The 26,315-nt window shown below is 42.5% G+C and overlaps 1 protein-coding gene across 4 annotated transcripts in view; it reads left to right on the forward strand.

The window, feature by feature from the left end:
* Rasgrp3 (RAS guanyl releasing protein 3) overlaps positions 1-26,315 on the forward strand; it is a 99,101-nt gene that overhangs the window by 63,151 nt on the left and 9,635 nt on the right. For 3 of the 4 annotated variants that reach the window (XM_041631306.1, XM_041631309.1, XM_041631307.1), the window contains exons 5-14: positions 718-780; positions 1,290-1,421; positions 2,763-2,910; positions 4,472-4,645; positions 5,263-5,379; positions 6,352-6,627; positions 14,319-14,396; positions 16,842-16,958; positions 21,239-21,354; positions 24,006-24,153. In XM_041631306.1, coding sequence (XP_041487240.1) covers positions 718-780; positions 1,290-1,421; positions 2,763-2,910; positions 4,472-4,645; positions 5,263-5,379; positions 6,352-6,627; positions 14,319-14,396; positions 16,842-16,958; positions 21,239-21,354; positions 24,006-24,153 — 1,369 coding nt within the window. The remainder of the gene's footprint in view (positions 1-717; positions 781-1,289; positions 1,422-2,762; positions 2,911-4,471; positions 4,646-5,262; positions 5,380-6,351; positions 6,628-14,318; positions 14,397-16,841; positions 16,959-21,238; positions 21,355-24,005; positions 24,154-26,315) is intronic. The other variant, XM_041631310.1, reaches the window with a different exon arrangement.

The following is a 26,315-nucleotide window of genomic DNA, read 5'->3' on the forward strand; positions in this document are numbered from 1 at the left end:
AAGTGACTTCTCCATCAGACCAAAACTACATCCCAGAAGCTAAGTAAGTCAAGTTTGACTCCTCGGTGTCCGTGTGCTCACAGCCCACTTCTATGCCTGTTTGACTCTCTCCACGTTGAGTTCACATCATCCACAGCTTTGAAACCCAACCATTTCATATCTTGGAGTTTTGACAAATTTCAGAATAACTGTGTTGCCATGTTAGGAATAGTCATGGCTCACGGCAGGAAACTTAAACAATTCAAATGCCATATGCAGCATATTGGAGGGGGTTAAAGGATTGCAATCCATTAAATACATCCGGGGTACACAAACTTAGATCCTAGTTACCTGCTTCAGACTCAGGCCCAAAATCATACAGAGGAAACTAGATGAAGCCTATTTCTAGAATCAGCAGTACACTTAAGTATATAAATCTACTACACTTATATAATAGCATGTCAATAATAATAACATACAGGTCCAAAATTACATTGTTTTAAATAGACGTTCATTTGACTATAGCATCTTATTAGTTCAGGAGTTGACGTTTTTTTTCCTAGTATTGTTGGCTCTCCAAAAGTTTCAGAGTTTGGGGCATTTTGCATTTCAAGGTTTTGAATTAGAGCTGCTTAGCCTGTAACTTGGGTTGCCTGGAGTTTGGGTAAATTTTTGGAACAGTGTTGGCTAGACATGTGTAAAGGGAAGACATAAGAACATTTTCTTTAACGGGCCTACGTATCAGAATGCCAGGGGAGAAGGCTGTGACGAGTTCCGACTGAAGGTCTGCTATTTCATGAGGTAAACACACTTACAGATTTAATTTCTCATAGCTTTGGGTTCTGGACCTGTCAACAATTCCTGTTTTGTTCAAAACAGCCAATATTTCACCTCGCTGTCTTTGCAACTGTTAATTCTTCTCTGTTCCTGGTGAATATGGGAGAATTTACCTTATGGACTAGATACCAGGTAGGGGCTAGCGCCTTACAGAGCCAAACCAGCTCAAAGATCCAGTAGATTCGATGGTTTCTACTCCCTCACCATATACATTAACATTAATTGGGGGGGGGGTGCTCCCCTCGGCTGTACTCTGTAGCAAGTTCGGAAGAAGTTCAGGGTTGCTGGATCTTGGTTCTCCATGGAAGAAGCAGAAAGACACATGGTGGAATTGCTGGGAATATGAGCTGACAACTTGGAACTAAGGGGTACTGGAGTCTGTGTAAAGTTCAGGTTATAAAAAGGTACCATAGTCTCTAAAGAGGTCCAAATGAAATCTTCCAGCTGTCAAAAGTCCTTTCTATACCTTGCAGGTATTGGATTCTGAAATTCCCTGCCGAGTTTAATTTGGATCTTGGTTTGATTCGTATGACTGAGGAGTTCCGGGAAGTCGCTAGCCAACTAGGCTATGAAAAGCACCTCAGCCTCATGGACATATCCAGCGTGTAAGAGTGGTGCAAGTCTTTAGGTCTTCATGGGTCCACCCCTTTGGGGAGGGGCTAGTGATGACCCTGCTGGAGGGAATCCCTACTGTTCTATAAGGAGCCTGCTTTGGAGATAGTCTGGCTACAATGAACATAGCTATAGCAATGGTAGACACAACCTCTCTCACCAAGCTGCAGTTTGTCTGTAAAATGGTACCTTAATGGGATTTTCTATGTATAAGAATTCCACAAGGAAACACAAGAAAGTCTCAGGCACAGAATGGATGCTGAGTATTTGGTTCTCAAGTCAGAATTTAGCCATTGTCTCCTATGCCCCAGCTACTCAGATTATCACACTGGTTTCTCTAGGAGCCCATCAGAAAACTGTCTTGGGTCCCGCCAAATCCCGTTGAATCAGAATCCATACCTTAAGAAACCCCCCATTCAATTCATACTCTCAGTGCAAGCCTGAGAGGCTCTGCACCCCAGTGCTTCAGAGGCTCCCCCTGAAGTTACAAATATTAATCACAGTTGTATCCTGACTGGTTATCTTATAAGGGACTTTATACTACTTAGATTCATTTAATGCAGACCAGCTAACTCTGCACAAGGAAAGCTTTCTCATGAACCTAGGTACAGTTGTCGGTATTACAATTGTTTATTCTGTCCCAAGCTGGCCTGGAATTCACTATGTAACCTAGGCTGTCCTTGAGTTTGTGATGATTTTCCCATCTTGGCTTGCCAAGGGCTAGGATTACAGACGAACATCAAAAACACTTATTTTTGCATCTTAGGCATTCTCTTCAGCTGGAATACTTCTTCAAGACTACTTGACAATAACCCAGGAGTCATCAGGGAGGCTTGTTTACAATGCCTGTGATTCAGATTCATTCCTAGTAAACCAGCAAATTCAGTAAACAGTAAATTCAGAGTCTCTGGAAAGTGAGATCTAGGCTTTTGTCTTCATAATGAGTTTTTCAGATAGTCCACGTGATGCTGTGGTAAACACAGCCACAGTTGTTTCCCAGTGCCTTGAATCACCTCCTAGATGCCAATAAACTTCCGAATTTATAGGCCTCACCCTGATCTCTTCTTTAAATTTCAAGTTGTTCTTGGTCACAAGGAATACCAAGTAAGAGATTCAGGATAGGCCATGACAAACCTATCCTGCCTAGAAAAAACAACTCCAAGTCTGGGCTCTGTTGGCAGAGGGTGGGTGGTTTTCTCTTCAAATATGGAGGACAGGGCATGTATTTCACACATGCTCCTGGCAGTAGGCCAAGAGTTCCAGTCAGTAGGTTAATATCTTCCACTGAGTGAAATGCGTTTTCGGCACGTTGACCAGCCTCTCTTCTTTCACAGCCCTTCCTATGACTGGATGAGGAGAGTCACGCAGAGGAAAAAAGTATCGAAAAAGGGGAAGGCTTGTCTCTTATTTGACCATCTGGAGCCCATTGAGTTGGCCGAGCACCTCACTTTTCTGGAGCATAAATCTTTTCGAAGGATCTCAGTAAGAACTTGACGGTTATTCTTCCAAGGGTAACATGGGCTGTGCCAACTTTCCCGAGAGCTGTGTGTTCATACTCCCAAGTGTTGGCAGCCTCCGCCACCGGGCTCTGTTGGAAATGTGCCCTCAATTCACAGGAACAATCCCTTTTAACCAAATATAAATATTATCCTGTCTTTAGTTTACAGCTCAGAAGCTGTATTTCTGTCACTGTGTTCAATGTCTCCTTTCACAGACTTAAAGCCTGATTTTTCTAAATATTCAGCAGAGATTTAACCATTCAAGGTTTATTTAGTTCGAGTGACCTCTTCCAAATGAATGGTTCTGTTGCAACCTTTATTTATAGCACAGAGGCAGTGGACGGTTAACTCATTTTGGTATCTGCACAACTGCCTATGGAAATAGGTCGAGAATTAAGAATTGCAGGCGTTGAAGAACTCTCAACATAAGATGGCCTCTGTCCCTGAGACACAGGTCCTGCAATAGACTTTCCTTCCTACACATCGTGATGGACCCTCACTCCTTTCCTACATTCCTTTTTCCTTCCTGTTCTCTTTCCTTCCTCTCCTGCAGTCCCTTCAAGATGCCTCTTTGCCGCTATCCACTTCTTTATGGCAGTTCTATTAACCGTTACTTCAATGTATCTCATGAGCTCGGGGGAAATCACTCTCCTTCCAAGGAGCTTGAAGTAAATCACACCATTGCTGGCAAACACTATGGTTTTCATTAGAAGCATGGATTTCTTTCTTTTCCTTCCTTCCTTGCTCCCTTCCTCTCTCCCTCCCTTCTTCATTCCTTCCTTCTTTGCTTTCTTTCTTCTTTTTTTTAAGCTTTTGGTCATGCTAGGGTCTCATACATGCCGGGAAAATGTTCTAGAAACTGCATCTTTAGCCCAAAAGCAGAGATTTCTAAAAGATTGATGCATTCACCAAGCAAATCGTGTTAGTAAAGAACCATTATGATGCTTCTCAGCCAGGCCAAGGAAGGTGATTTCCTGATTTGTATAGGATAGGATACAAGGCTCAACCCTAGGTGATAGCATCTCCCCTCACACCATGAAAGCACATCTGGATTGCTAAAGAGCATTCTTACTTTATTTTTTCGGATCTCCATATTTTTTCTTTGAAATACTAGAAGCTTATTCTTATTTGAGAGTATTATATTCCATCCACCTCCTGTTCTTCAGTGTGTGTCATTGTATCTTAAACATGTTTATTCTTTGGCGCCACTGGTAGAACTAAAAATGGAAAACCTTAGTTCTTTCCCGGCACGATATTGATCCTGTCTGCCTTAATATTCCCAGGCTAGTGGCCTAGATGAATCTGAGGGTTTGGGAAGTTCAGAATTCTCTATAATATAACTTTGAATTTTACCCATTTCCTTCCCTCCTTCAAATGCTAAAGATGCAGAGGTCTCGAACTTGAAAGAATCCTTTATGAACGGGAAATGGAAGAAATCACCATGTTGTCACGAAAAGCTAGCTCACCCCCTTTACCCAACTGTCTAATGGCTGCTTTTGTGATAGCTCCATTCTAATTTAGAATCTGATTCTTCCTCTCCCCAGTTCACCGATTATCAGAGCTATGTCATCCATGGCTGCTTGGAGAATAACCCAACTTTGGAGCGATCTATTGCTTTATTTAATGGAATCTCTAAGTGGGTCCAGCTGATGGTTCTCAGCAAACCAAGTCCCCAGCAAAGGGCAGAAGTCATCACCAAGTTCATCAATGTAGCACAGGTTTGTCTCAAACTCAGCTCTGGGTTTAGGGAGTCTGTGTAGTCATTAATACTATTGAGAACTGTGGTGTTTACAACAGAAGAACACTGGACAGTTCAACCACTCATAGATGTCTAATTAACAATCCATACTCCCCTAACATCACAAGATTGTTTTAAACACCATTGCTTTAGAAATATTTGATTGTGTTCTGTGAAATATAATACCTTTTTAAAAAAAATAGAGGATTCAATTTTCTTTTTTTAATATTTATTTATTTATTTATTTTTTTATTTTTTTATTTATTTATTTATTATGTATACAATATTCTGTCTGTGTGTATGCCTGCAGGCCAGAAGAGGGCACCAGACCTCATTACAGATGGTTGTGAGCCACCATGTGGTTGCTGGGAATTGAACTCAGGACCTTTGGAAGAGCAGGCAATGCTCTTCTTAACCTCTGAGCCATCTCTCCAGCCCCGAGGATTCAATTTTCACTTCATCTCAAGTTGATGTGTTTTCTCCCCAGATTCTTGTTATTAACACTGTGCTTGTATTCACCTGCAATTTGGGAAACTCGAAGTAACTTTTAAAAATCCTTACAAAGTACTGGTGTTAACTTTTTTTTTTTCATTACAGAAACTCCTTCAGCTAAAAAATTTTAACACCTTGATGGCAGTGGTTGGCGGCCTTAGTCATAGCTCCATTTCCCGACTCAAAGAGACCCATTCTCACCTCTCTTCAGAGGTTACAAAGGTATGGCGGGTTCTGATCTGCATTCTGAGCAAGCAGTACAGATTGCGGTAATGTGCTCTGACCAGTATTACATGGGAAGGCAACCTTTGTCTCTTAAACCAATATAAAGTTACACATAGGGAACTAAACCGGAAGGAATTAGCCCTATTGGCAGAGTACATGCCGAAAACCAGATTGCTGCTGGTGGAAAGGGTTACACTAAGAATGTTCTGGCCAGGTTGGTGAGGTGGCCCAGTAGATGAGTATGCTTGCCACCAGTGCTGGTGACCCACGTTTGATCCCTGGAACTCACATGGTGGAAGGAAAGAACTTATTCCCAACAACTCTCCTTTGATCTGTAGACATAGGCTGAGCCATGAATGCCTACTCTCCAAGACATAAATAGAAAAAGAAAAAAAATCTTATCCTAAGCAAAGGTGAATATATTGTAAATATCACCTAATATTCATTTGGTACTTACTGTGTGAGTGGCGCAGAAGATACCTGATGAGTTTACAGACTCAAAGGCATGTACCTTTAAAAGTCAGTTATCAAACTTTTTGTAATAGTTCTCTACTGTATTTATTGTAGACCATATCAAATAATCATTTTGCTTACCGAGCAGAAAGGAACATTTTCCCTTATACCAACCCTGGGCTGTAGTAGCAGTAGGGTGTGTTTTATTTTAACCCTAAGGAAGATGAAGATGGAGACCATCTAAATTGGTTAAATAATAAAGCAGTCTGTTGTCTGACAACCCTGGCAGCCCAGCGGTAAGCAGAGGAAAATGCAGCAGGCTGCCCACGCGAGAGCCAGGCCCAGTACTCTTTTCTGCTTTTCTTCTTCTTGGTTGACATTTCCCCCGCATCAACACTGGTGCAGCCGATCCTCCTCCTTGTAGCTGAGGAATTCCAAGTCACATCTTCCAGAATCTGGGAGTGGACAGGAGAGAAAAGTGTTGGTTGAAAATTCGACTTTTCCGTCTCTTCCCAGAACTGGAATGAAATGACAGAGTTGGTCTCTTCCAATGGCAATTATTGCAATTACCGCAAGGCCTTCGCCGACTGTGATGGCTTCAAAATCCCCATCCTTGGCGTGCACTTGAAAGACTTGATAGCCGTCCATGTCATCTTCCCAGACTGGATGGAAGAGAACAAAGTGAACATCGTGAAAATGCACCAGCTCTCCGTTACCCTGAGTGAACTGGTCTCCCTGCAGAATGCCTCTCACCACTTAGAACCTAACATGGATTTGATCAACCTGCTCACTGTGAGTTGCCGGGGCCTGAGCTGCACAGCACTTCTGCTCCTTATCTCTAGTGCCATAGAACGACATGTCTCAACAATTCGCTTTTGGTGAAAAATTGACTTAGGGGTTAAGACATGATAAGGAGTCCCAACGAAGGAGGAAAATGGAAACTTAACACCAATAAGGAGTGCGATTTGAGACTATAGCCTTGGAGCAAACACATTTTTCTTCTTTTGGATGAATGTAGCTCTGTCCATAGGAACCCCTTCTGTAGGTCTTTCTCCCCCAAGAGCCACTTTAACCCTTTGCTCTCCCTCAGCATGCTTGCCCAACTGATCAGTTCTTTCCTCGGGTCCTCAAGTCTTCTGCTTCTCTTTTGATTGAGAATTCAAAGACGCTATCTTTATTCTTAGTTGAAAAGTTTTCATTTTGATTTATATGTGTGTACATGGTGTATGTGGGCGGGGTGGGGAGGGAGGTGGGGGAGCCTTTGAGCATACCACAGCTGGAGGTCAGAAGATGTGTAGTTTGCTTTCTCTTTTCACATTTGTGCAAGGAGCGCCTTTACCTGCTGAGCCATCTTGCTGGCCCCTTCTTGCTCTTATGTTGTTGTTGCTTAGTCTTCAGGTTTTGTTGTTGCTGTTGTTTGTTTGTTTGTTTTAGATTTGGGTCATACAATTTAGCTCAGGATAATTTTAAACTTGTGGTCCCTCTGGCCTCAGTCTCTGAAGTGCTAGAATTGTTGCTGTGGGAGATTATGTGCTACTTTTAAAGACTTTCTAGAATATTCTTTGATCTCTTCCAAAGTGGTGATGAATTTATCATGTTTCACCCTTGTACTTTGCGTTTTTTCCTTAACTGTCCAAGATACTATTCTACAGTAGATGCATTTCTTTCTGTTCATGATTTATTTATGTATTCATTCATTTATTCATTCATTTTTTACCATATACCCAGCACCTTTCACAGTACTTGGCATGACTGAGAACTCAGAAGACAAAGCGAATGTTGTATTTAGGAGTGATGAGTGTCAGATACTCTTATTATTTATTTACTTTGACACTAGTGGCAGATTGTTTAGATGATCTTCAGGTCTAGAGCTTTTTAAACACAACAGGTGTATAGAAGAAGACATCTTTCATTGGTTCTTCTTTTCGAAGAGGAAGAAACACAAACAAATTCTCTTACCCTTGCTTAAACAAGGGAAGGCACAACTTCCCTATTTGGCTTCATAACAGTGTAGCATCTGAAACTTGACTGCCGTGGTGCCCTGATGGTTTCTTTTTATGTCCGTGGAAAATGAAAACAATAGCTCCTCTAAGGCTCTGACAGTCTAAATCCCCAAGGATGGGTGCCCTGGACTCCCAGACTTCATAAACACTATTCCCAGAGCAATTAATTGATATCAAAGGACACATCCCTAAGGAGAATGATAATATTTATTAACTGTACTCTTAATGTGAAGTTGAAGTGATCGGCTCACAGATCTCTTGAGTGTGTGTGTAATAAACAATAAACAAAAAGGCATTCTCCAGTGGGGAACCACCTCACAATAACTCAAGCACCTGCACCGATTAATCGTTTGCCATGTAAATATGTTTCCATGAACCAGTGCCCAGAGTTGTTGCCACAACCAGGCACCAAACCACAGGACAGACAGGTGATGTCTAGCAAGAAGTGCCACCGTGGACCCTAAGTTTCAAGTGTCTGCCTCTAAGCTGTATTCTTAACCTTGCGTATAACTTCAGAAGGCAGGTGCCTACATTTGGACAGTGTCTCCAACACCTAAAAGGCAATGATGATTGTCCTTTGATAACAATTACTTGCTCTAGGAACCATGTATATGAAGTCTGGGAGAAAAGATAATGTAGAGACATTAAATTTGTTTTAAGAATGTCAACCAAGGAAAGTATCTCTCCATGGTAAAATACTTGCCTAGGATGCACAAAGTCCTAGTTCTATACAAAACAAAACCTAAATGCACCAAGCAACATTATCAAAAAGAGGTGTTTAGGAAAATTTTGAATACTTTTAAAATGGAAGTTCAATAGTACAAATGGAAAATCTGAATAAAAAAAAGCTAAGAAACAATTCTTTTTCTGTTAGAAATAAAACAAAAGAAAAGAAATGACATCCAAGTGTTCCCACACTTTCTTTTAGGTGAACTGAGGGAAAACGTAGAAGCTACTTAGAACCATATTGAAGGGCAGGTCTGCATAGCCCAAAGTTAAGGCAAAAATCCTAGATGAAAGGTCTTGATCTCAGCCCTGCCCTGTGCTAAGCCATTCTGACTTTGCCTTTTTCTTTTTTTTTAAATTTATTTATTAAAGATTTCTGCCTCCTCCCCGCCACCCCCTCCCATTTCCCTCCCCCTCCCCCAATCAAGTTCCCCTCCCTCATCAGCCCAAAGAGCAATCAGGGTTCCCTGCCCTGTGGGAAGTCCAAGGACCACCCACTTCCATCCAGGTCTAGTAAGGTGAGCATCCAAACTGCCTAGGCTCCCACAAAGCCAGTACGTGCAGTAGAATCAAAAACCCATTGCCATTGTTCTTGAGTTCTCTGTAGTCCTCATTGTCCGCTATGTTCAGCGAGTCCGGTTTTATCCCATGCTTTTTCATAATGTTTCTGTGGTAATTTTTGAGGTCTAAATGTCTACGAGTCTAGAAATACAGAATGGCAGAGCATGGAAATAAAGAAGCATCTCTGTGGTGTTGGCATATGGCCCACTGATTCCCTGGGGCAGCACAGGCCTACAGAGAAGTCACGCACCTGAGCCAATTTCTATGTAGGTCTAATATCTTTCTCCTCTCCCCACAATTCAGCAAAATGTTTTTCACTTGCAAAGCCATGTCTGTTTTTTTTTTTCCTGACCTCTGGGGAGGTAAAGTCCCCAACATGAGTCCTGAGGAACCACATATGTTCACTAGAGTCTAGTGGCCACCTCATGAAACACATCCATGTTTGGATTTGAAACACAAGACTGTAACTGTCTGAGGCATGAGAGCTTTTAAGAAGAGATTCATTTTTCTCCAGGTCAAGACGTTGTCCAAAGTGACTGTGTTCTCAGGTGACCACCATGTGCTTCAGACACGGGAAGCCAAGAAGGGAGAGCTCGAGTTAGTGAACAATTATTAAATGCCTGCCCTGTGCATCAGGCTGTCTACCAAGGCTGGAACTTTCCATGACCACCGATTCACATGACACTCCCCATGTATCTCTCTGATATATTCTCACAAGGGCCCTGTAATCCTGGGGAAAACAGAAAATGTCACACCCCCTCTGTTCCTTCATTTCTCAAAGATGAAGGAACTGAGATTTATGGATACCCCAAAAGCCTAAATGCGGCTAACTTCTGGGTATAAGGGTGGGGAGCTTTCTCCCTTAGGTAATGGACTAGGCCAGCTTTTCATTGCTATAACAAATCTCCAGTATGATTGTTATTTATGAAAAGAGAGACGTGTTTACCTTAGCCTGTTGACAGCTGGCCCCGTTGCCTTGGCTCTGTGGCAAGACTGCACGTCAGTGGGGCAACACCTGGTGAAGGAGACCACTGATCTCATGACTGGGGAAGAGAGGAGGACATGGCTGAGGTCCCACAATGCCCCTGGAAACATGATCTCATGATTTGAAGACCTTTCTCTGGGCTTCACCTTATAATGTCCCACTACATCACAATAGAGTCAAGCCATGGCAGGAGCTTTTAACCTGTAGGCCTTGGAAATAAATTTGTATTTGATTGTAGGAAATTGTATTTGATTGACCTTGGAAGGACATCTGCTCTCTACTGTGGACATATTATTAACATATAGTATATTTTGTGTTTCTGAAAATTTAAACAATGTTTTCCCCAACCCTTATCACTACTTATGTAGAGAATCCAATTTATGAGGCAAAGACCATGCCACCTTCCCTATGGTGTCCTTTGTCCCTTGAACAGCATGGGTAAGTGAAGAGTGGAGGAACAGAGCGGTAGGCTAGTGGGATTTAGACAGTTAGCTCTCCCTTTTAGGGGCGATCTGGAGAAGGCATCTCCCCTTGAGGACCCAAGTCATATACTGAGGAGGTCTCAAAACGGGTGCCTCTGTTTCATAACATACGAAACAGACAAATTCTTTTCATGGTATTTTTAGCCCCATCAGTTACTTTTACCATTTTGAGCACATGCAAATAGCTGGAAAGCCCCTGTGTTTTCAGTCTCTCTCTCTCTCTCTCTCTCTCTCTCTCTCTCTCTCTCTAAAGAAAATAAAAAAGAGAGAAGGAGGAGGAGAAGGAAAAAATGATTGCTAAACTTATGAATATAAATACTTTGATGAACAAGTGCATTTTTTTTTGGTTTTTTGAGACAGAGTTTTGTTTTATAATAAGCAAAATTGAACATAAAATCTAACTCTAGATCCAGCTGTGCTTACGGGATTGGAGAGTAAATGCAACTGACAGTGGACCATAATATTGCCTGAAACCTCCAGGGACAAAAAATGTTAGACAAAAGCTGTTTATTTCATTTAAAAATGGGAAGTAGACAGGGAAAATCCTTAGGTCCCCAAGGAGATCTGAGAGAGGAAATAGGGTTGTGACTGGCAGGGCAAAAATGGTCGCAAAAGCTCAGGGCACAGTTTTCTGCTCACAGATAAGCACCATGCCATGTGGCTGCTACATTGCCTAGATGCCATGCCTGCATCTGTGACCTTGTAAGCAAAGCCATTAAACTGAAATCTTCACCAAAGTCTTGGCTGGAAGCTATGCTGATTAGGAAGTAATCAAGAAACTTAATTGCTTGCTCAGGATCACAGCATTGATAAGAAGAAAGAAGATATTTGGAGAAGACCAAATCATGTCCATCACTGGGTCAGTTATATGCCCATCTACCATGGGAAAATACCTAACAAGGGTACTCGCAAAAGCATCTCATGAACTTAGTGGTGTCTTATGGGCATTTCTGATTGAATATCTTGGAGCTGCTGTTACCTCATTCGAAGATGTTGGCGCCAATCATTATAGAATTTGGACATCGCAGGACTTGGAGGCAAGTTGGGAGGAAGGAAACAAGCTTGTCATTCACAGCTGGAGCTAACTCCTGATAACAAGGAGTTTGGAAGGAAGACTGCACTTGGCTTTCTCTCTTATTTCTGGAAGATCCTCCATGCAAGCCCTCAAAGTGCAACTGAGTCAAAAAGCCAGATATAACAGCCCACTTTCATGAGGCATGGGGCACAGCAGCATCCTCAGTTGGGGATTTACCAAGTGGTAGGCGACTTCCCATGGGGGCTGTGTTTTATTTATATAGTAACAAGAAAGTTATTTGTTGCCGGTGACCATTAAACTCCAGATTGTTGACTTTTGACAAACCCGAGCCGGTAACTTGGTATCAAATGTCAGCAGTTAAATATGTATTATACCTGAATAACAGCTGCTTTCAACGTTTCAGAGACAATGTCACCCCCTATTGCTTCCTTATCAGAGAGCTGGTGTTCCTTTCCATACACCATAACAAACTTCAGCACAGAGAGAAGATTGAAAACCTAGTAGCATCCACAAGGATTCTTCTGTTTCCAAATAAGTCACTGTGGTACTGTATCAGCTATTGCCTTGTTGCTGCACCAAAATATCTGGCAATGCCCTTAATCCCAGGAAGCAGAAAGAGGTGAATTCTGAGTTTGAGGTCACCCTGCTCTATATTGCAAATTCCAGGTCAATCGGGGTTACATAGTGAGACCTCCATCTCTAAAAACAATATGAGAAAAGCAGATTAAAAGAGAAAAAAATATTTTGTCTCGCCGTTCAAGGATCCAGTCTATTATAACAAGAAAATCGCTGTGGCACAAGCTTGAAGTAACTAGTCCCATTGCGTCTTCCCTCGGGATGCAAAGAATGATAAGCTGAAATGTGCCTAGTTTTCTCTCGTCTGTATATGGCCCAGGACCCAGCTTAGGGAAATTTAGGCTAAGTTTTTCCACCCAATTAAGCTAACCAAGATAATCCCCCACAGCTTTGCCCAGAGATTTCTCTCTTTGGTGTAAATAGATCCATAAGAACGGGTGATACTTATCATCACAGCTACCAATGTGCCCATCAAATACCCTTTTCGTGTGTCCCGTTTCATTCTTTTGAATGATTGGCTGCTTCCTAGAGGCATTTGTCTCTGACAAGCATGAACAGGTGTGACAACCGTTTAGAGAAAGGTCAATACTGTGTCCATTCTTAGCAAACAAGGATTTCAGGACCTGGGAGGATTTTGAGACCGTTTTATAGCAATGTCAATTTTATTCTTCTTAGAACAGAACTTCCGGTAACAAAGTCTTCAGTTTAAGGGATGTGAGGAGTGGTTGCTGGAGCAGTGATGTGACCGGGCTCTGGCACATATATGATTGACCAAACATTTGCCAAACCAATGAGTGCTTTGGGATTTTATGGCATCAACTGCGTTTGTAAAGGAGTTCAAGCTAAAGCATCCGAGAAAACAATAGTTGGACTCTGGTTCTCTTTTCATCTCTTTTTCTTTCTCTTCTTCTTTGCTCCAGACTCACAAATGATGAAGATTTATTCTTAAACAAAGCACAGAGTTTTTAGAGGACATTTGTCGTGCCTAAAGGCCAATAGCACTGACTCTGTGGTTGTTGAAGGAGTGGTGTGGTTCACTGAGTCTCCTGGCATTGAAGGGCACGGGTGGAATTGTCTGACTTCCTGTAAAGCTCATGGCTTGCTTCAGGTGCCAGGGAGCATGCATGTTAAAGTGTTTACATGTTGTATACGCTCTCTAACCTTGGTGTGAGCTGTTGTCCTTGCCTGCGCTGGCTTTCTCTTCCTCTAATTCTTTCCAGGTCACAGCTACCTCCTGAATCTTTCCTGATCATTTCAGTCTCCAGGGATCCCTGTGTGTAATAATAATAATAATAATAGCAATGAATACACATATACCAATAATAACAGTATCAAACAGCATTTCACGAGACAGTCCCATATGCCAAGTCCTTGTGAATACTTTGAACATATTCTTTCATAGGATCCGCAGCTAGTTTGATGGAGAATTGTATAGCTAGTTACATTTAACAGATACAGAATCCGAGTACGGAAGCACAAATAACTTTACCCAGGCTCCAGAGTTCACCGAAGACAAACTCAGGTCTTTGCATTTACTCCTCTTTCCCAGAATAACTCTTGTAACTCCAACTGGAGCGGGACATCTCACTTCATACCTTAACACACAGTGATGGGAACACAATTTTGTTGTTGCCGTTTGTTTGAATTTTGTTTGTTCAAATTAACCACCAGACTCTCAAGGGCCAAGAGTCACTTTTTACCCTTTGGTGTCACCAGGACTCTGCACAATGCAATAGAATCTGGACTAGTTTATTCTTTATTTCCATGGTCCTTTAGTCAGGTCCTGTGCTATACAACTGTCCAGTCTGCAGCCTGTAAAAATCTAGATTCCCCCAGTGACACAGGACTGAACATGTAAGATCTGTCCAACCAGCACTGCAAGAAAATGGAGTCCACTGTGCTTTTCTTGATGCTGATGACCACACCAGGGTTAACCTTTTTCTTTTGAAATTTTTATTTCCCACCCCTGCGTGCCTCTGTATCTTTTATCTCGCTTGCATCTATCCAGATTACTGAGCACGAGACTTAGAGCCTTCCATTTGAAAACATTTCGGTAATGTACATAAAGAAATGTGGTCTAGCATAATCATTCGTGTTGTTTGATTTTGTCATAGCTTTCTCTGGACCTCTATCACACTGAGGATGATATTTACAAACTGTCGCTGGTGCTGGAGCCTAGAAATTCCAAATCGGTAGGTAGAGGTACTGTGTATTTTGTTGTTGTTGTTGTTGTTTATTTGTTCATTTTTGTTTTTTTGAGACAGGGTTTCTCTGTGTAACAGCTCTGACTGTCCTGGAACTCACTCTGTCGACCAGACTGGCCTCGAACTCACAGAGATCCTCCTACCTCTGCCTCCCAAGTGCTGGAATTAAAGGTGTGCGCCACCACCACCCAGTTGTTAGGTATTGTTTTTTTCTCAGGGCTCAGACACCACTGTTTGTCATTTATTGCCATTGGTCATTTCGATGGTGTTTTGTATTTTTAAAACTGAAGAACTTTGGAGATCTGCATTATTCCCATTTGACCAATGGGCCAGTTTATTTCCAAACAAGTTTCTGGATTATTTCTTCACATCATCAAATGATAAAGGAAAGGAAAAATATCATCAATAGGCTGTTTTATCATTGATCTTTTATCTTTTGTATCCCTCTCTAAGAACTCACCTACACAAAGGACTTTTTAAAAGTAGGGGAAAAAGGTCAGTCATTCTAGTATTTAAGATCCTATGTTAGGTATGGTTTCTGTCTAGATCCTTTATATCCTTCCAGGCTTTGTATAAATAAATAAATAAGAAAGAAAGAAAGAAAGAAAGAAAGAATTGGAGAGATGGCTTAGTGGTGAAGAACACTTGCTGCTATTGCAGAGAACTGGGTTTGGTTGCCAGCACCCACGTGGTGGCTCACAATCACCTGCAACTCCAGTTCTAGGGATTTTAATGCCCTCTTTTGGTCTCCATATGGGACACATTCATACATGCAGGTCAAAATACTCATTCGCACAAATAAAAAGAAAAGAAAATAAACAAAAACAAACAAAGATATCAATGAGAACAGCACAAAGACCTCCTCATGCCCCATAAAAGTAGTTTAAGAAAATGTTAATGTCTCAAAAACTATCTGATTAAGAATGGTTGAAGAAGATACCTAAGGTTGACCTCTAGAGCCCACATACACATGCAATACATGTTTGCACACATGCATGCACACACATTTATACACCCAGAGTCATGGTGTGAGAAGGGATGCAATACCATGAGTGTGGGCATGAATCTATCTAAATTGTATAAAGGTGTTGGTCTTGATAACTGCCCACCAGTAGCACCCACCTCATCGTTGTTTGGGGTTTAATTGAGTTACGGTTCCTTTCAGATCCTCTTGCAAAAAACAAAAAATGTATTCCCAATTCAGATCAAATAAAGAGCCTCCCAGAACAGGTTTGCCTGTGTGCACCAGTGAAACAGAGCCCATGGATGAGGGTCCCACAGAGAGCAGCCAATAAACCGTACAACAGCCTTAGTTTGACTTCTGGTTAGATTGTGTGTCCTGTTCAGGTTGTGTATTATTGCCATCACATTCCTCATGTGACTAAGAGAAAATGTCTTATAAGGCAGACAAGCCCTATTGGAAAAGCCTGTAGAGAAGTCAGTGGCCAGAGAGAGGACAGAGAGACCCAAGCATTCACGCAACAGTTGGGTGGGAAATTAGCACCTTAACCAAAGCATGGGTGAAAGGACAGGGACTTGGCCATGTGTTGGTTACAAGCTGTTGTATGCATTCAATGCAAATTGATCACTAACACACACTATGTAAAACAAAGATAAAATTAGATAGCTTTTGTTTTTCAGACAGGATCTTGCTATAAAACCTGGGCTGGCCTCAAACTCCTGACCTCAGTTTCCCAGGTGTTGGAATTACAGGCCTGGGCCACTGTGGTTGACTTGATCATTGTAATCTATATGTATGTATGTGTGTATACATATATACATATGTAAAAGTCCATGTTGCATTACCATGTAAACCTTTAGAAATGGTCTAATGACATTCTGTAGTTAGTGAACCTGGATGGGTTATTGGAGTGGTCTAGGGGTACAGTTTTTATATCTGTATATGTATGTGTATGTATGTATGTATGTATACATATATGCCCAAATATATGTATATATATTTACTTAAAAGACTATAATGGAGGTGGCTATTAAACAAAGAGCTTATCAAAACATATCCTTAGCCATGTGTGCTAGTGCACGCCTAGAAGACTCTTACTCAGAGGCCAAGGCAATGGAATAGTAAGTTCCAGGGCTACATAGCAAGGGGCCTCGTCTCAAAAAGCCCAAACTAAGGGAAGGCATGTTTTGAGTTACTGGTTAGATTCTATTAACAAAAGATGTTGGTTTATAAACATGTAAATCTGGCTATGGTGGTCTCAGGAGGCAGAGGCAAGAAGATCTATACAAATTTGACACCAATCTGGTCTATGTTGTCTCAATCCTACTGGGGTGACATAGTGAGACACTGTTTCAAGTAAACACTTGAGCACTATATAAACTTAAGTCTTTATTGCTATTTGTATATTAAATTTTCTCTCCTGGTGGATCAAGTTCCAGCTAATAGTGAAAAATGTGTGTGTGTTCTTTTAGCAGCCTACCTCCCCCACAACACCCAACAAGCCTGTGGTGCCCCTGGAGTGGGCTTCAGGGGTGATACCAAAGCCAGACCCCACCATCATCAACAAACACATAAGGAAGTTGGTGGAGGTACGTAATTGAAGAAGAGTAAGTAGAATGTTCTAGAAAGCCTCTTTCTCTTTCCTGAATGTGCTATGATTATCCAGAACTCAGATGACCATGAAAACAGCAAATAGGAACAATTGAGCTTGATTGAGGAACAAGTTCCTCAACTGAAACTCCATGCTTCCTGCATGGGCCCCAAGAGAATTTATCAGAAAGTACCCTTCCCTTCTGTCTCAAGTTTTCTCAGCTCTCTCTATCTCCCTTCTTGGCCATTTGCCAGTTCTGTCACTGTCATGAAGGACATTAGGGATTAGAATTATTCTTGGAAAACCCACTCCAGCTGAGTTTGTTACTTCAGAGCAGGGAAATTCCCTGTGAGCTGGATTTTTTTCTCCTGCTGTATATGATGAGGGTTTAATGATACAGTTAGTTCCACTGAAGTCAGAAAAATCACTCAATCCAAGTCAAGGCTTTTTCAGGGTTCTCTGTGTAGAAAGCAAAACAGATTTTTGGGTGTGGTGTACCCATGTAATACCTGCACTTGGGGAAACTGAGGCAGAAGGATGGTGAGTTTGAGGACAACCTGGACTACAGTGAAACCCTGCCTCAAAGGATGAGAGAGAGAGAGAGAGAGAGAGAGAGAGAGAGAACACGGAAGAGGAGAAGCACCAATGTGCAGAAAGAAGTAGGAATATCTCTGTCATTGGTAACTGATTAAACCCCTGATTTCATAGACTGGTGCTTCATCTATTACAAATAAGGCTGACTCTATGAGACAGGGTCTCTATGGTATACATAGTGTTCTTTGCTAGAAAGAGATGTTTCAGAAGAACACAAAAGATCTTCTTTGTTTTGGAAAACCCAGGAATATGGTAATTTCTGAGAGAAGTTTTATGTTGTGTATGAGGCATAAAGAAAGAGTTAAAAGGCATAGCGTGGAGGGCCAGATGTGCCAATGCTTATGGGAGGCTGAGGCAGGAGAGTTGAAGGCAACCAGGGCTACCCAACAGGATCCTATCTCAAGAACAAGTAAGTTAAATGCTGGAAGGATTGCTCAGTGGTTAAAAGGACTCCCTGATCTTCTGCAGGGCATGGATTTGATTCCTAGCACCCACATTGGGTGGCTAACACCCTAACTGTAACTCCAGCTAGGGAACTGTACACCACTGTGACTTTTGTGCGTACCTGAATGCACGTGCGTGGACACAGACACACCAGCATACATATAATTCAAAAATAAAATAGATCTAGGCAAGCAAGTAAGCAAACAGAAAACCCAAGCAAGCCAATGATAATCACAAAGGTGGTGTGGAAGGACTTTTGCTGAGGGAAGGGACTAAGAAGTCTGTACAGTCCAGGGCAAAGAGGAACAGAGTTTGGGGACCAGAAGGACCCACAGAGGACATTGCACATCAGGATGCTCTGATGATAGAAAATCAAAAATGAAAGGTAGAGATCTTCCTTTTCCCTTCCTCCCTCCTTCCCTTCCTCCCTCCTCCCTCCCTCTCTCCCTCCCTTCCTTCCTTCTTTCCGCGTCCCTTCCATTCTCCCTCCCTCCCCTCCCTCCCTCGCTCCCTTCCCCCCTCGCACCCTCTCTTCCTTTCTTGACATCCTTTTCTCTTTCATTTTCTTGCATCTTTTTTTTCTTTTTTTATTGAGAAAAGGAGAAAAAAAAACAAGTTTCCACCTCCTCCCAGCCTCCCATTTCCCTCCCCCTCCTCCCCCCCTATGCCCCCTCCTCCCACCCTTCTCCCCCTCCCCCCACTCCTTTCCCCCTCCCTCTCCAGTCCAAAGAGCAGTCAGGGTTTTCTGCCCTGTGGTAAGACCTAGGACCTCCCACCTCCGTCCATATCTAGGAAGGTGAACATCGAAACTGGCTAGGCTCCCACAAAGCCATCACATTACTTAGGATCAAACCCCCGTGCCATTGTCCTTTGCGTCTCATCAGCCCTCATTGTTCGCCATGTTCAGAGAGTCCAGTTTTATCCCATGCTTTTTCCATCACAGTCCAGCTGGTCTTGGTAAGCTCTCAATAGATCAGCTCCACTGTCTCAGTGGGTGGGTGCATCCCTCTTGGTCCCGACTTCTTTGCTCATGTTCTCCCTCCTTCTGCTTCTCATTGGGACCTTGGGAGCTCAATCCAGTGCTCCAGTGTGGGTCTCTGTCTCTATCTCCATCCATCACCAGATGAAGGTTCTATGATGATATGCAAGGTATTCGTCAGTATTGCTCTAGGATAGGGTCATTTCAGGTTCCCTATCCTCAACTGCCCAAGGAACTAACTGGGGACCTCGGCTTGGGCACCTGGGAGCCCCTCTAGGGTCAGGTCTCTTGCCAACCCTAAAGTGGCTCCCTTAACTAAGAATTGTGGTTCCGTGCTCCCCTGTCCAACCTTCCTTTATCCCAATCCTCCTGTTTTCCCAAGGCCCGACCTCCTTCCCTTCTAACTTTTCTCTCCCCATCTCCCCTTACCCCCAACCCACCCCACCCCAAGATCCCAATTTTCTCCCCGGCAATTTTGTCTACTTCCCTTAGCCAAGAGGATAACTATATGTTTTTCCTTGGGTTCCCCTTCTTACTTAGCTTCTTTAGATTCACCTATTGTAGACTCCGTGACCCTTATTTATGGTTAGAAACCAATTATGAGTGAGTACATCCCATGTTCATCTTTTTGGGTCTGGGATACCTCACTCAGGATAGTGTTTTCTATTTCCATCCATTTGCATGCAAAATTCGAGAAGTCATTGTTTTTTACCGCAGCGTAGTACTCTAGCGTGTATATATTCCATACTTTCTTCATCCATTCTTCCATTGAAGGGCATCTAGGTTGTTTCCAGGTTCTGGCTATTACAAATAATACTGCTATGAACATAGTTGAACAAATGCTTTTGTCATATGATAGGGCATCTCTTGGATATATTCCCAAGAGTGGTATTGCTGGGTCCAGGGGTAGGTTGATCCCGAATTTCTTGCATCTTTTAAAATTAACATTAACCTATTAGATTTTATTACAGCATTGTCAAACTAATTTTCTTTTTATCTTTTCTCCTGACTTCCTCTTTTCCTCCAGCCCCGTCTCTGTTTGTGCCACCCCCACCAACCTCCTTTCTATCTCATATGTCCTGTTGCTCCCCTGACACCTCACATTTCCCTCTCATGCTTTTCTTTCTACTTCCTCAGTTTATATCCATACCCACATAGTCCTGGACACACACATAGAAACATTCAAAGCTAATATATGCATGTATGAGAGAAAATGAGCAATTTTTTTTCTTTTTGGATCTAGGTAACATCATTTAATATAATACTCTCCAAATCCATCCATTATTTTTGAAAATTTCAAATTTCTTTTTTTAAAACAGCTGAATAAGGTTTTTCCTATTGTGTGTGCACCGCATTTTCATCATCCCAATACTTATTATTCATTAGCAAAACAGCTTAAAGGTTAACTATTTTGAAGTATCTAATATTTGTCATTGAATAGCCATACTTTTCACAGAGTACAAGAATTTTATAAAAACAAATTTTAGTATAGGTTTTTAATAAACTTGCCTTTAATTTGATTAAACAAATGATAAGCATTTTAACCCAAACTGAGCCAACGTTTCACCAAGGAATTCGGATTGGATTGATGGGAATGAGATGGTGAAGGACAGAGAAGAGAAGGGAAGGAGGGGGAATTGAGATTCTCAGGAGGAGGTGGGTCCAGATAAATGCTTTTAGACATTGCCTGTATCTGGGGACTCTTGGTTCAAGCTGCCTCTCCTGTTTCTAAGTAGACCCTTAGAGTGCTTGATATTTTAAAGGGGAGAGTCCGCATGTCTCATTTACCATTCTGAATGATTTTTTTGCCTCTACATTGACTTTGATTCGAACTGTAAAATCTATTTGTTCATTTGTAAACACTTCTTGTCTCCCAATATGAATAAAAAAATCCTTACTGGAATTTTTAGGGGGATAACATTCAACAAGTTTTCAATTTTTCAAGTTATTTAAATTTGTAAAGTTTCATTTTAGGTTTTCATAGTATTGTAATCAATAAACTCACAAGCCTAACTCCTACTCAACCCTGAGGTCTCAGTTTAGACTTTTTTTTTTTTCCTCCAGAAAATCTTTCTTTATCTAAATTCAAACCTCCAATTCAAACCACTTACTGCTTTATAGTGTTAATTAAGTGTGAGTTTACAGATCCCCCTCCAGATTCCAGGCTCTTTGACTGAGTGTACAATCCACATATTGTTGCTCACAAGATTAATGGCTGACCTATGCTCACTCAAGGTAAATGGTTTTTTTCTCCTTTGCAGTCTGTGTTTCGAAACTACGATCATGATCACGATGGCTACATCTCCCAAGAGGACTTTGAGAGCATAGCTGCCAATTTCCCCTTCCTGGATTCCTTCTGTGTGCTAGACAAAGACCAGTGAGTTCCATTTTTTTTTAATTTTTTTATTTTAGTGGATCTAGCTTAAAGCAGAAGATTATCTATGCGGTGGGACAGGCAAACCTGCATCCTGCGTCCCGACAAGCTTTGCCCGACTGTTCTGATAGAACAGTCTGACTTTCCACTCGTTTTTCTTGGCGTCCCTAAACCTAACCTGTTGGGTGCTGTCACAGGGCAGACCACATCTCTGTTAAGCATAAGTGCCCGTCTGGAAATGAACCAGCTCTCAGTTTCTATCAATACTTCTAGTGCTTTGCTACCAACTCCAAAACTCCCGTCAAGAGAAGTGGAAGTGACCAACCTGAGGGCAGATGCCTGTAGCTCAGGCTACTTGGCAGACTGAGGCAGGAGGATCTCAAGCTCGGGGCCTGCTTGGGTTCACAGAGAAAGTATTCAGCATCAGCCTAGACAACTTGATCAGTGAGACCATGTCTCAAACTAAAAAATACTAAAGGATAAAGGTCAAGGTGAAGAACTGATGTGTAATTTTCCACTTATTTAAGTCCAGCATTCGTACTGACTAGCCAACATTCCTCTTTCTAGTAACTCACAGGGTAAGCTCCCTCCATCTTGTGGTTCTGCATACATCTTGGTTCCTGGAATTCCTAGCGTGTGAGAGAACACACGGTAGACAGGCACAGGAGTTTCTTTAGCTCCTTTCATCTTTGAATGCTTTGTATCACATCTGTTGAAAACTGGAAGCTCCTGTGCCAGGAGCAACTTACATAATGTAAGATGGGATATATGCTCGGCAGCAAGCTCCTCCTTTCTCTGTCTCTTGAGCCTTGAAAGGACCTGAGCCAGGTTACTGCCTGGTGGTTAAACTCCTGTTGCCCTATGGTATAGTAAGCGGATCCCTGGAACATGTATGATTCAATGATTCTACATCTCTGTATGTGTATACACACGCACACACACACACACACACACACACACACACACACACACGTCTTCCTAAATGAATGTAGTCCAAATTAGACTTTTGTGTCTGTTTGCGATTGATGCGTATGTCTGCACAAATTGTATGACATATGTTTTTAAGGCTGGGAAAGATACTAAATGACTGAATTTTATAAATTATAAGTTTGATTCAGGTTATTTTGCATATGAGATGAAAAAAGGACCTTAAGTCTGGAGTACAATTATGAACCTGTGGTCATGTGAGTTGGAAATGGAAGACAGGGACTTTGTTGATTTGGAGGGGTGTGTACAGGGAGAGACGTCTAGCAAGTTATTGAAGACGCAGTATGAAATGTGTGAGGGCAGTCAGGGTTGGAGGTGCATACTGAGTTTTCAGCCCCACAACACTAGCTGGTTGCTGGAACCTCAGTGCAATAGTTTTTTCTGGTGGGAAATTTGGTGGGGTGGGGTGAACGAGATCAGGGCTCCAGAAAGAAATATGTGGACTTCCCTTCGCACTCATAGACAATGAAAGTAACAAGTAAAATTCTTCAGAAAAGACAGAGAAGAGGAAGCAGAAGAGGAAAGAGTAAATCAACATGGCTCAGAAGTGCAGGCTCCATAGAGAAGAAGGTGTCAACAAATAAATACCCCTGTGTCACACACTGTTGTGAGGTCAGAGTTTTCAAAAAATGAGAGGACACCACAGAGGATTGTCCATGGTGACCGTTTAGTAGGATGGCAGTGGGAGAAACTTACTGAGTGCTGTAGAATGATGACAGAAATGCTAACGAGTAATGTTTTTGATAACTTTGGGAGTTGGTAAGAGAGAAAGACTGGTGCTGGGGAAGACAGCTGGAGCAAGGAATGAGATTAGAGGAGAAGGGAAGCATTGGGCATCTCTGTAAGCCGAAGAAATGGGTGAGAAGATTGTGCAGAGCCTGGGAGAGAGCAGAGGTCTGTGGAGCCTGGAGAGCAGGGATGGGAGCAGTCCTTCTGATGCCATAGGAAGACCTGAGAGAGGAAGGATGAGGGGATCCTGAGCAGGGCAGGCAAGGTGAGATCTCTGTACCTGGCACTTGCCTGTATCATATGTGTTCAGTCCCTTACTGATAGACCAGTGACAGCAAGCAAGGGGTGTGATAAGCAGAGAACACATAGGTGGAAGAGGAGAGTCGTTCTGTGGAAATGAGAGCAGCAGGATTTGCCCTAGATAAGCCATGGATCTGGAGGACACAGATGCAAAGGTCCCTGGGGGTGCAGCCTGCAATGAATCGGGCTGAATAAAGATGAGAGGGACAGCAACAATTTCAACCTTATTGTTAGTTGTAACACAAGTAATAAAAACCCCAGGCAGATATTGGGGTTCAACCTGAAGGTCAGAAAAGCAAAATGGTCAGTCACTCATCTCTACCTCAGTGTGAAATGGCGATCCTGCCTCTAGCAATCTCAGGAGAGTGTCTGAGAGCTTTCACCCACATGCTCGCGCGCACACGCGCGTGCGCGCACACACACACACACACACACACACACAGCATCTATTTATTGAAGAAGGTTTTGAATATTTGATGTGCCTTTGGAGACTCATCCTCCTTTTGAATGTTTAAGAAAAGTGAACATCTCTCTTTTGCTTTTGGTCACAAAGGTTTGGGAGGTGGGTACCAGAGTGTCGCAGCTGCTTAGTGATACGGTATTCACAGATTCTTCTCTTCTTTGACTTCCCTTAACAGGGATGGCCTAATTAGCAAAGATGAAATGATGGCCTATTTTCTGAGAGCTAAATCCCAGCTACACTGCAAAATGGGACCAGGATTTATCCATAATTTTCAGGAGATGAATTATCTCAAGCCGACCTTCTGTGAACACTGTGCGGGATTTGTAAGTCAGATTTTCCGTTTCCATTTTTTTTCTTTTTTGCAGCCCTTTGGAAAGGCATGGAAATGATTTCCTCAGTAGAATCCATTTTCTTTTCTGCATCAGAAATAAAATGTGTGGTGATTCCCTGAAATTAAAGATGAAATAAAAATCAAACTGAGATCTGTGAGTTTAGCTATGCTCTGGGAGTACCCCAAAGCAAGACAGGGAAGGGTGTTGAGCTCCACTAACTAGAGAAAGAACTTCTACTACTACCGTCTGCCAGGGGAAGTATCAGCCTAGAGAGCTCTGGCATTCGTCACCACTCTTGGTAATGGTTGCTCTAAAGAGAAGCATTTATCTTAGCCAGTTCCTTCTAGCACTCATTTAACATGTTCATCACTACATCCATCATGGCATGGCTCAATACTTCCCAACTCAAAGAGGAAAAAAACCCTTTGGGGATAAGGCAGTCATGATAATAAATAACATTTACTTAATGCTTGACAGTAACAAAGTCCCCAGCAGCGATGTGAGGAATCTCCACAGCATGAGATAGGCATTTTCTCTGCATTTGCCCTGTGAAGATGGGGAGGTGTAGAGTGGCTAGCCCAACTCCTCCACGATTGCAGAGTTCTAATCAAGTGTGGACTCAAACACGGGAGCTCTGAGTGTGAGTCCTGCGCTTGGCCCTCACCTCTGCAGCACCAGAACACTGCATACCACAGTTCTCAACCTGTGGGTCGCGACCGCTTTGGTGATCAAATGACCTTTTCACAGGAGTCAGATATCAGATCTCCTGCATATCAAATATTGACACTACAATTCATAGCAGTAGCACAATTACGGTTATGGAGTAGCAACGACGATAATTTTTTGCTTGGGGGCCACCACGACTTGTGGAACTGTATTAAGGGTCACACACAACATTAAGAAGGATGAGAACCGCTGCTGTATACTTACCCTGACACTGGGCAGTGGAGCCGGCTCTGGGCCCTCTCCTTACCAGATTTTTGAACTCTGATTATTTTCCAGTTGGTACTCAAGTAAAAGAGAATGAAAAGTTTGAGGTGAGGGTGGCCCCAGCACCTAGGTAAGATAAACCACCCGAGCTTTACTGTTGGTTCTGTTCAGCTGTCGCGTGCCAGGGCTGACTGCTTTGGGTTGCCTGTCAACTACACTGCTCCCATGCCCTGCTTGAAGGCCTGGCTGTGGGAGACCCAGGACACACATCTCTCTGAGAACAGGTATATAAGGCAACTTCTACTTTCGACAGCAGCAGCCCCCAGACCATTCTAACCAGTTTGCCTCATCAGTCCCAGGGGCAGAGACGTTCCTTTTCTTACAGCATCTCTGCTGGGTGCGTCCTTCACCGCACCACCCTATTGTACAACAAATGCATTTCCTTTTTCGTATGCCTCTTGTTTCTCTATTCCCATGGGAGTTTGGGGAAGTAGATAAACCTGAAAATGCAAGTGGGGTGAAACCACAGGTACCACTGCAAAGCCTGAGCCTTTGGACGGAAAGGTCAGACTGAGTGGACTTGCCAAGGCAGAACTGGGAATCGGGATGCTTATTTGGTCTATAGCGGTGTAGGACAGATTTGAGGTACTTATTCAGTCTCAGCGTGGAAGCCGTTGCTGCCTCCTCCTACGTGGGGATGCCTGTTTCTAAGAAGGTCGACCTTGGATTCCGCATCGTCTGCCCACTCATCTGAGTACACTTGCTGTTGCTGTGCTCTGCTGCTCCTGGTATGAAGCACACAACTCTGGAACTGGAGTCTTGAACCTTGGCTTTGAACCTTAGTTTTGCCCCTCTTACTCCGTGTTGTGGGCCCAAGTTAATGACTACCATTATGTCTGCTTTCCTATTTGTAAAAAATAGTCAATACACTGCCTATGTGGCAAGTTGTTGGGGAGATAAATAATACCAGGCAAGTTACCAAGTCTGAAAGTATCAAGGGGTTGGGAAAAAGAGGAAACAGCGTAAACTTTCTGAAAGTATTCTTTTGGCACTTTTCGAGGTTGCCTGAAATTAACTCTTTTAAGTTTATAGCCCTTTTCATTTTTTGAAATTTATTTAATTTCATTAGTACAGCTTGACTTGGGCTTTGCTCACTTAATACTCAAGGGTCCACTGATCTTCAAGGGATTTATAAATACAACTCTGAAGATACATCCTTGAAA

The sequence above is a fragment of the Microtus oregoni genome, unplaced genomic scaffold (assembly GCF_018167655.1).
Source record: "Microtus oregoni isolate MIOR12 unplaced genomic scaffold, Mior012 000036F_ref0000092, whole genome shotgun sequence".
Lineage (NCBI taxonomy): Eukaryota > Metazoa > Chordata > Mammalia > Rodentia > Cricetidae > Microtus > Microtus oregoni.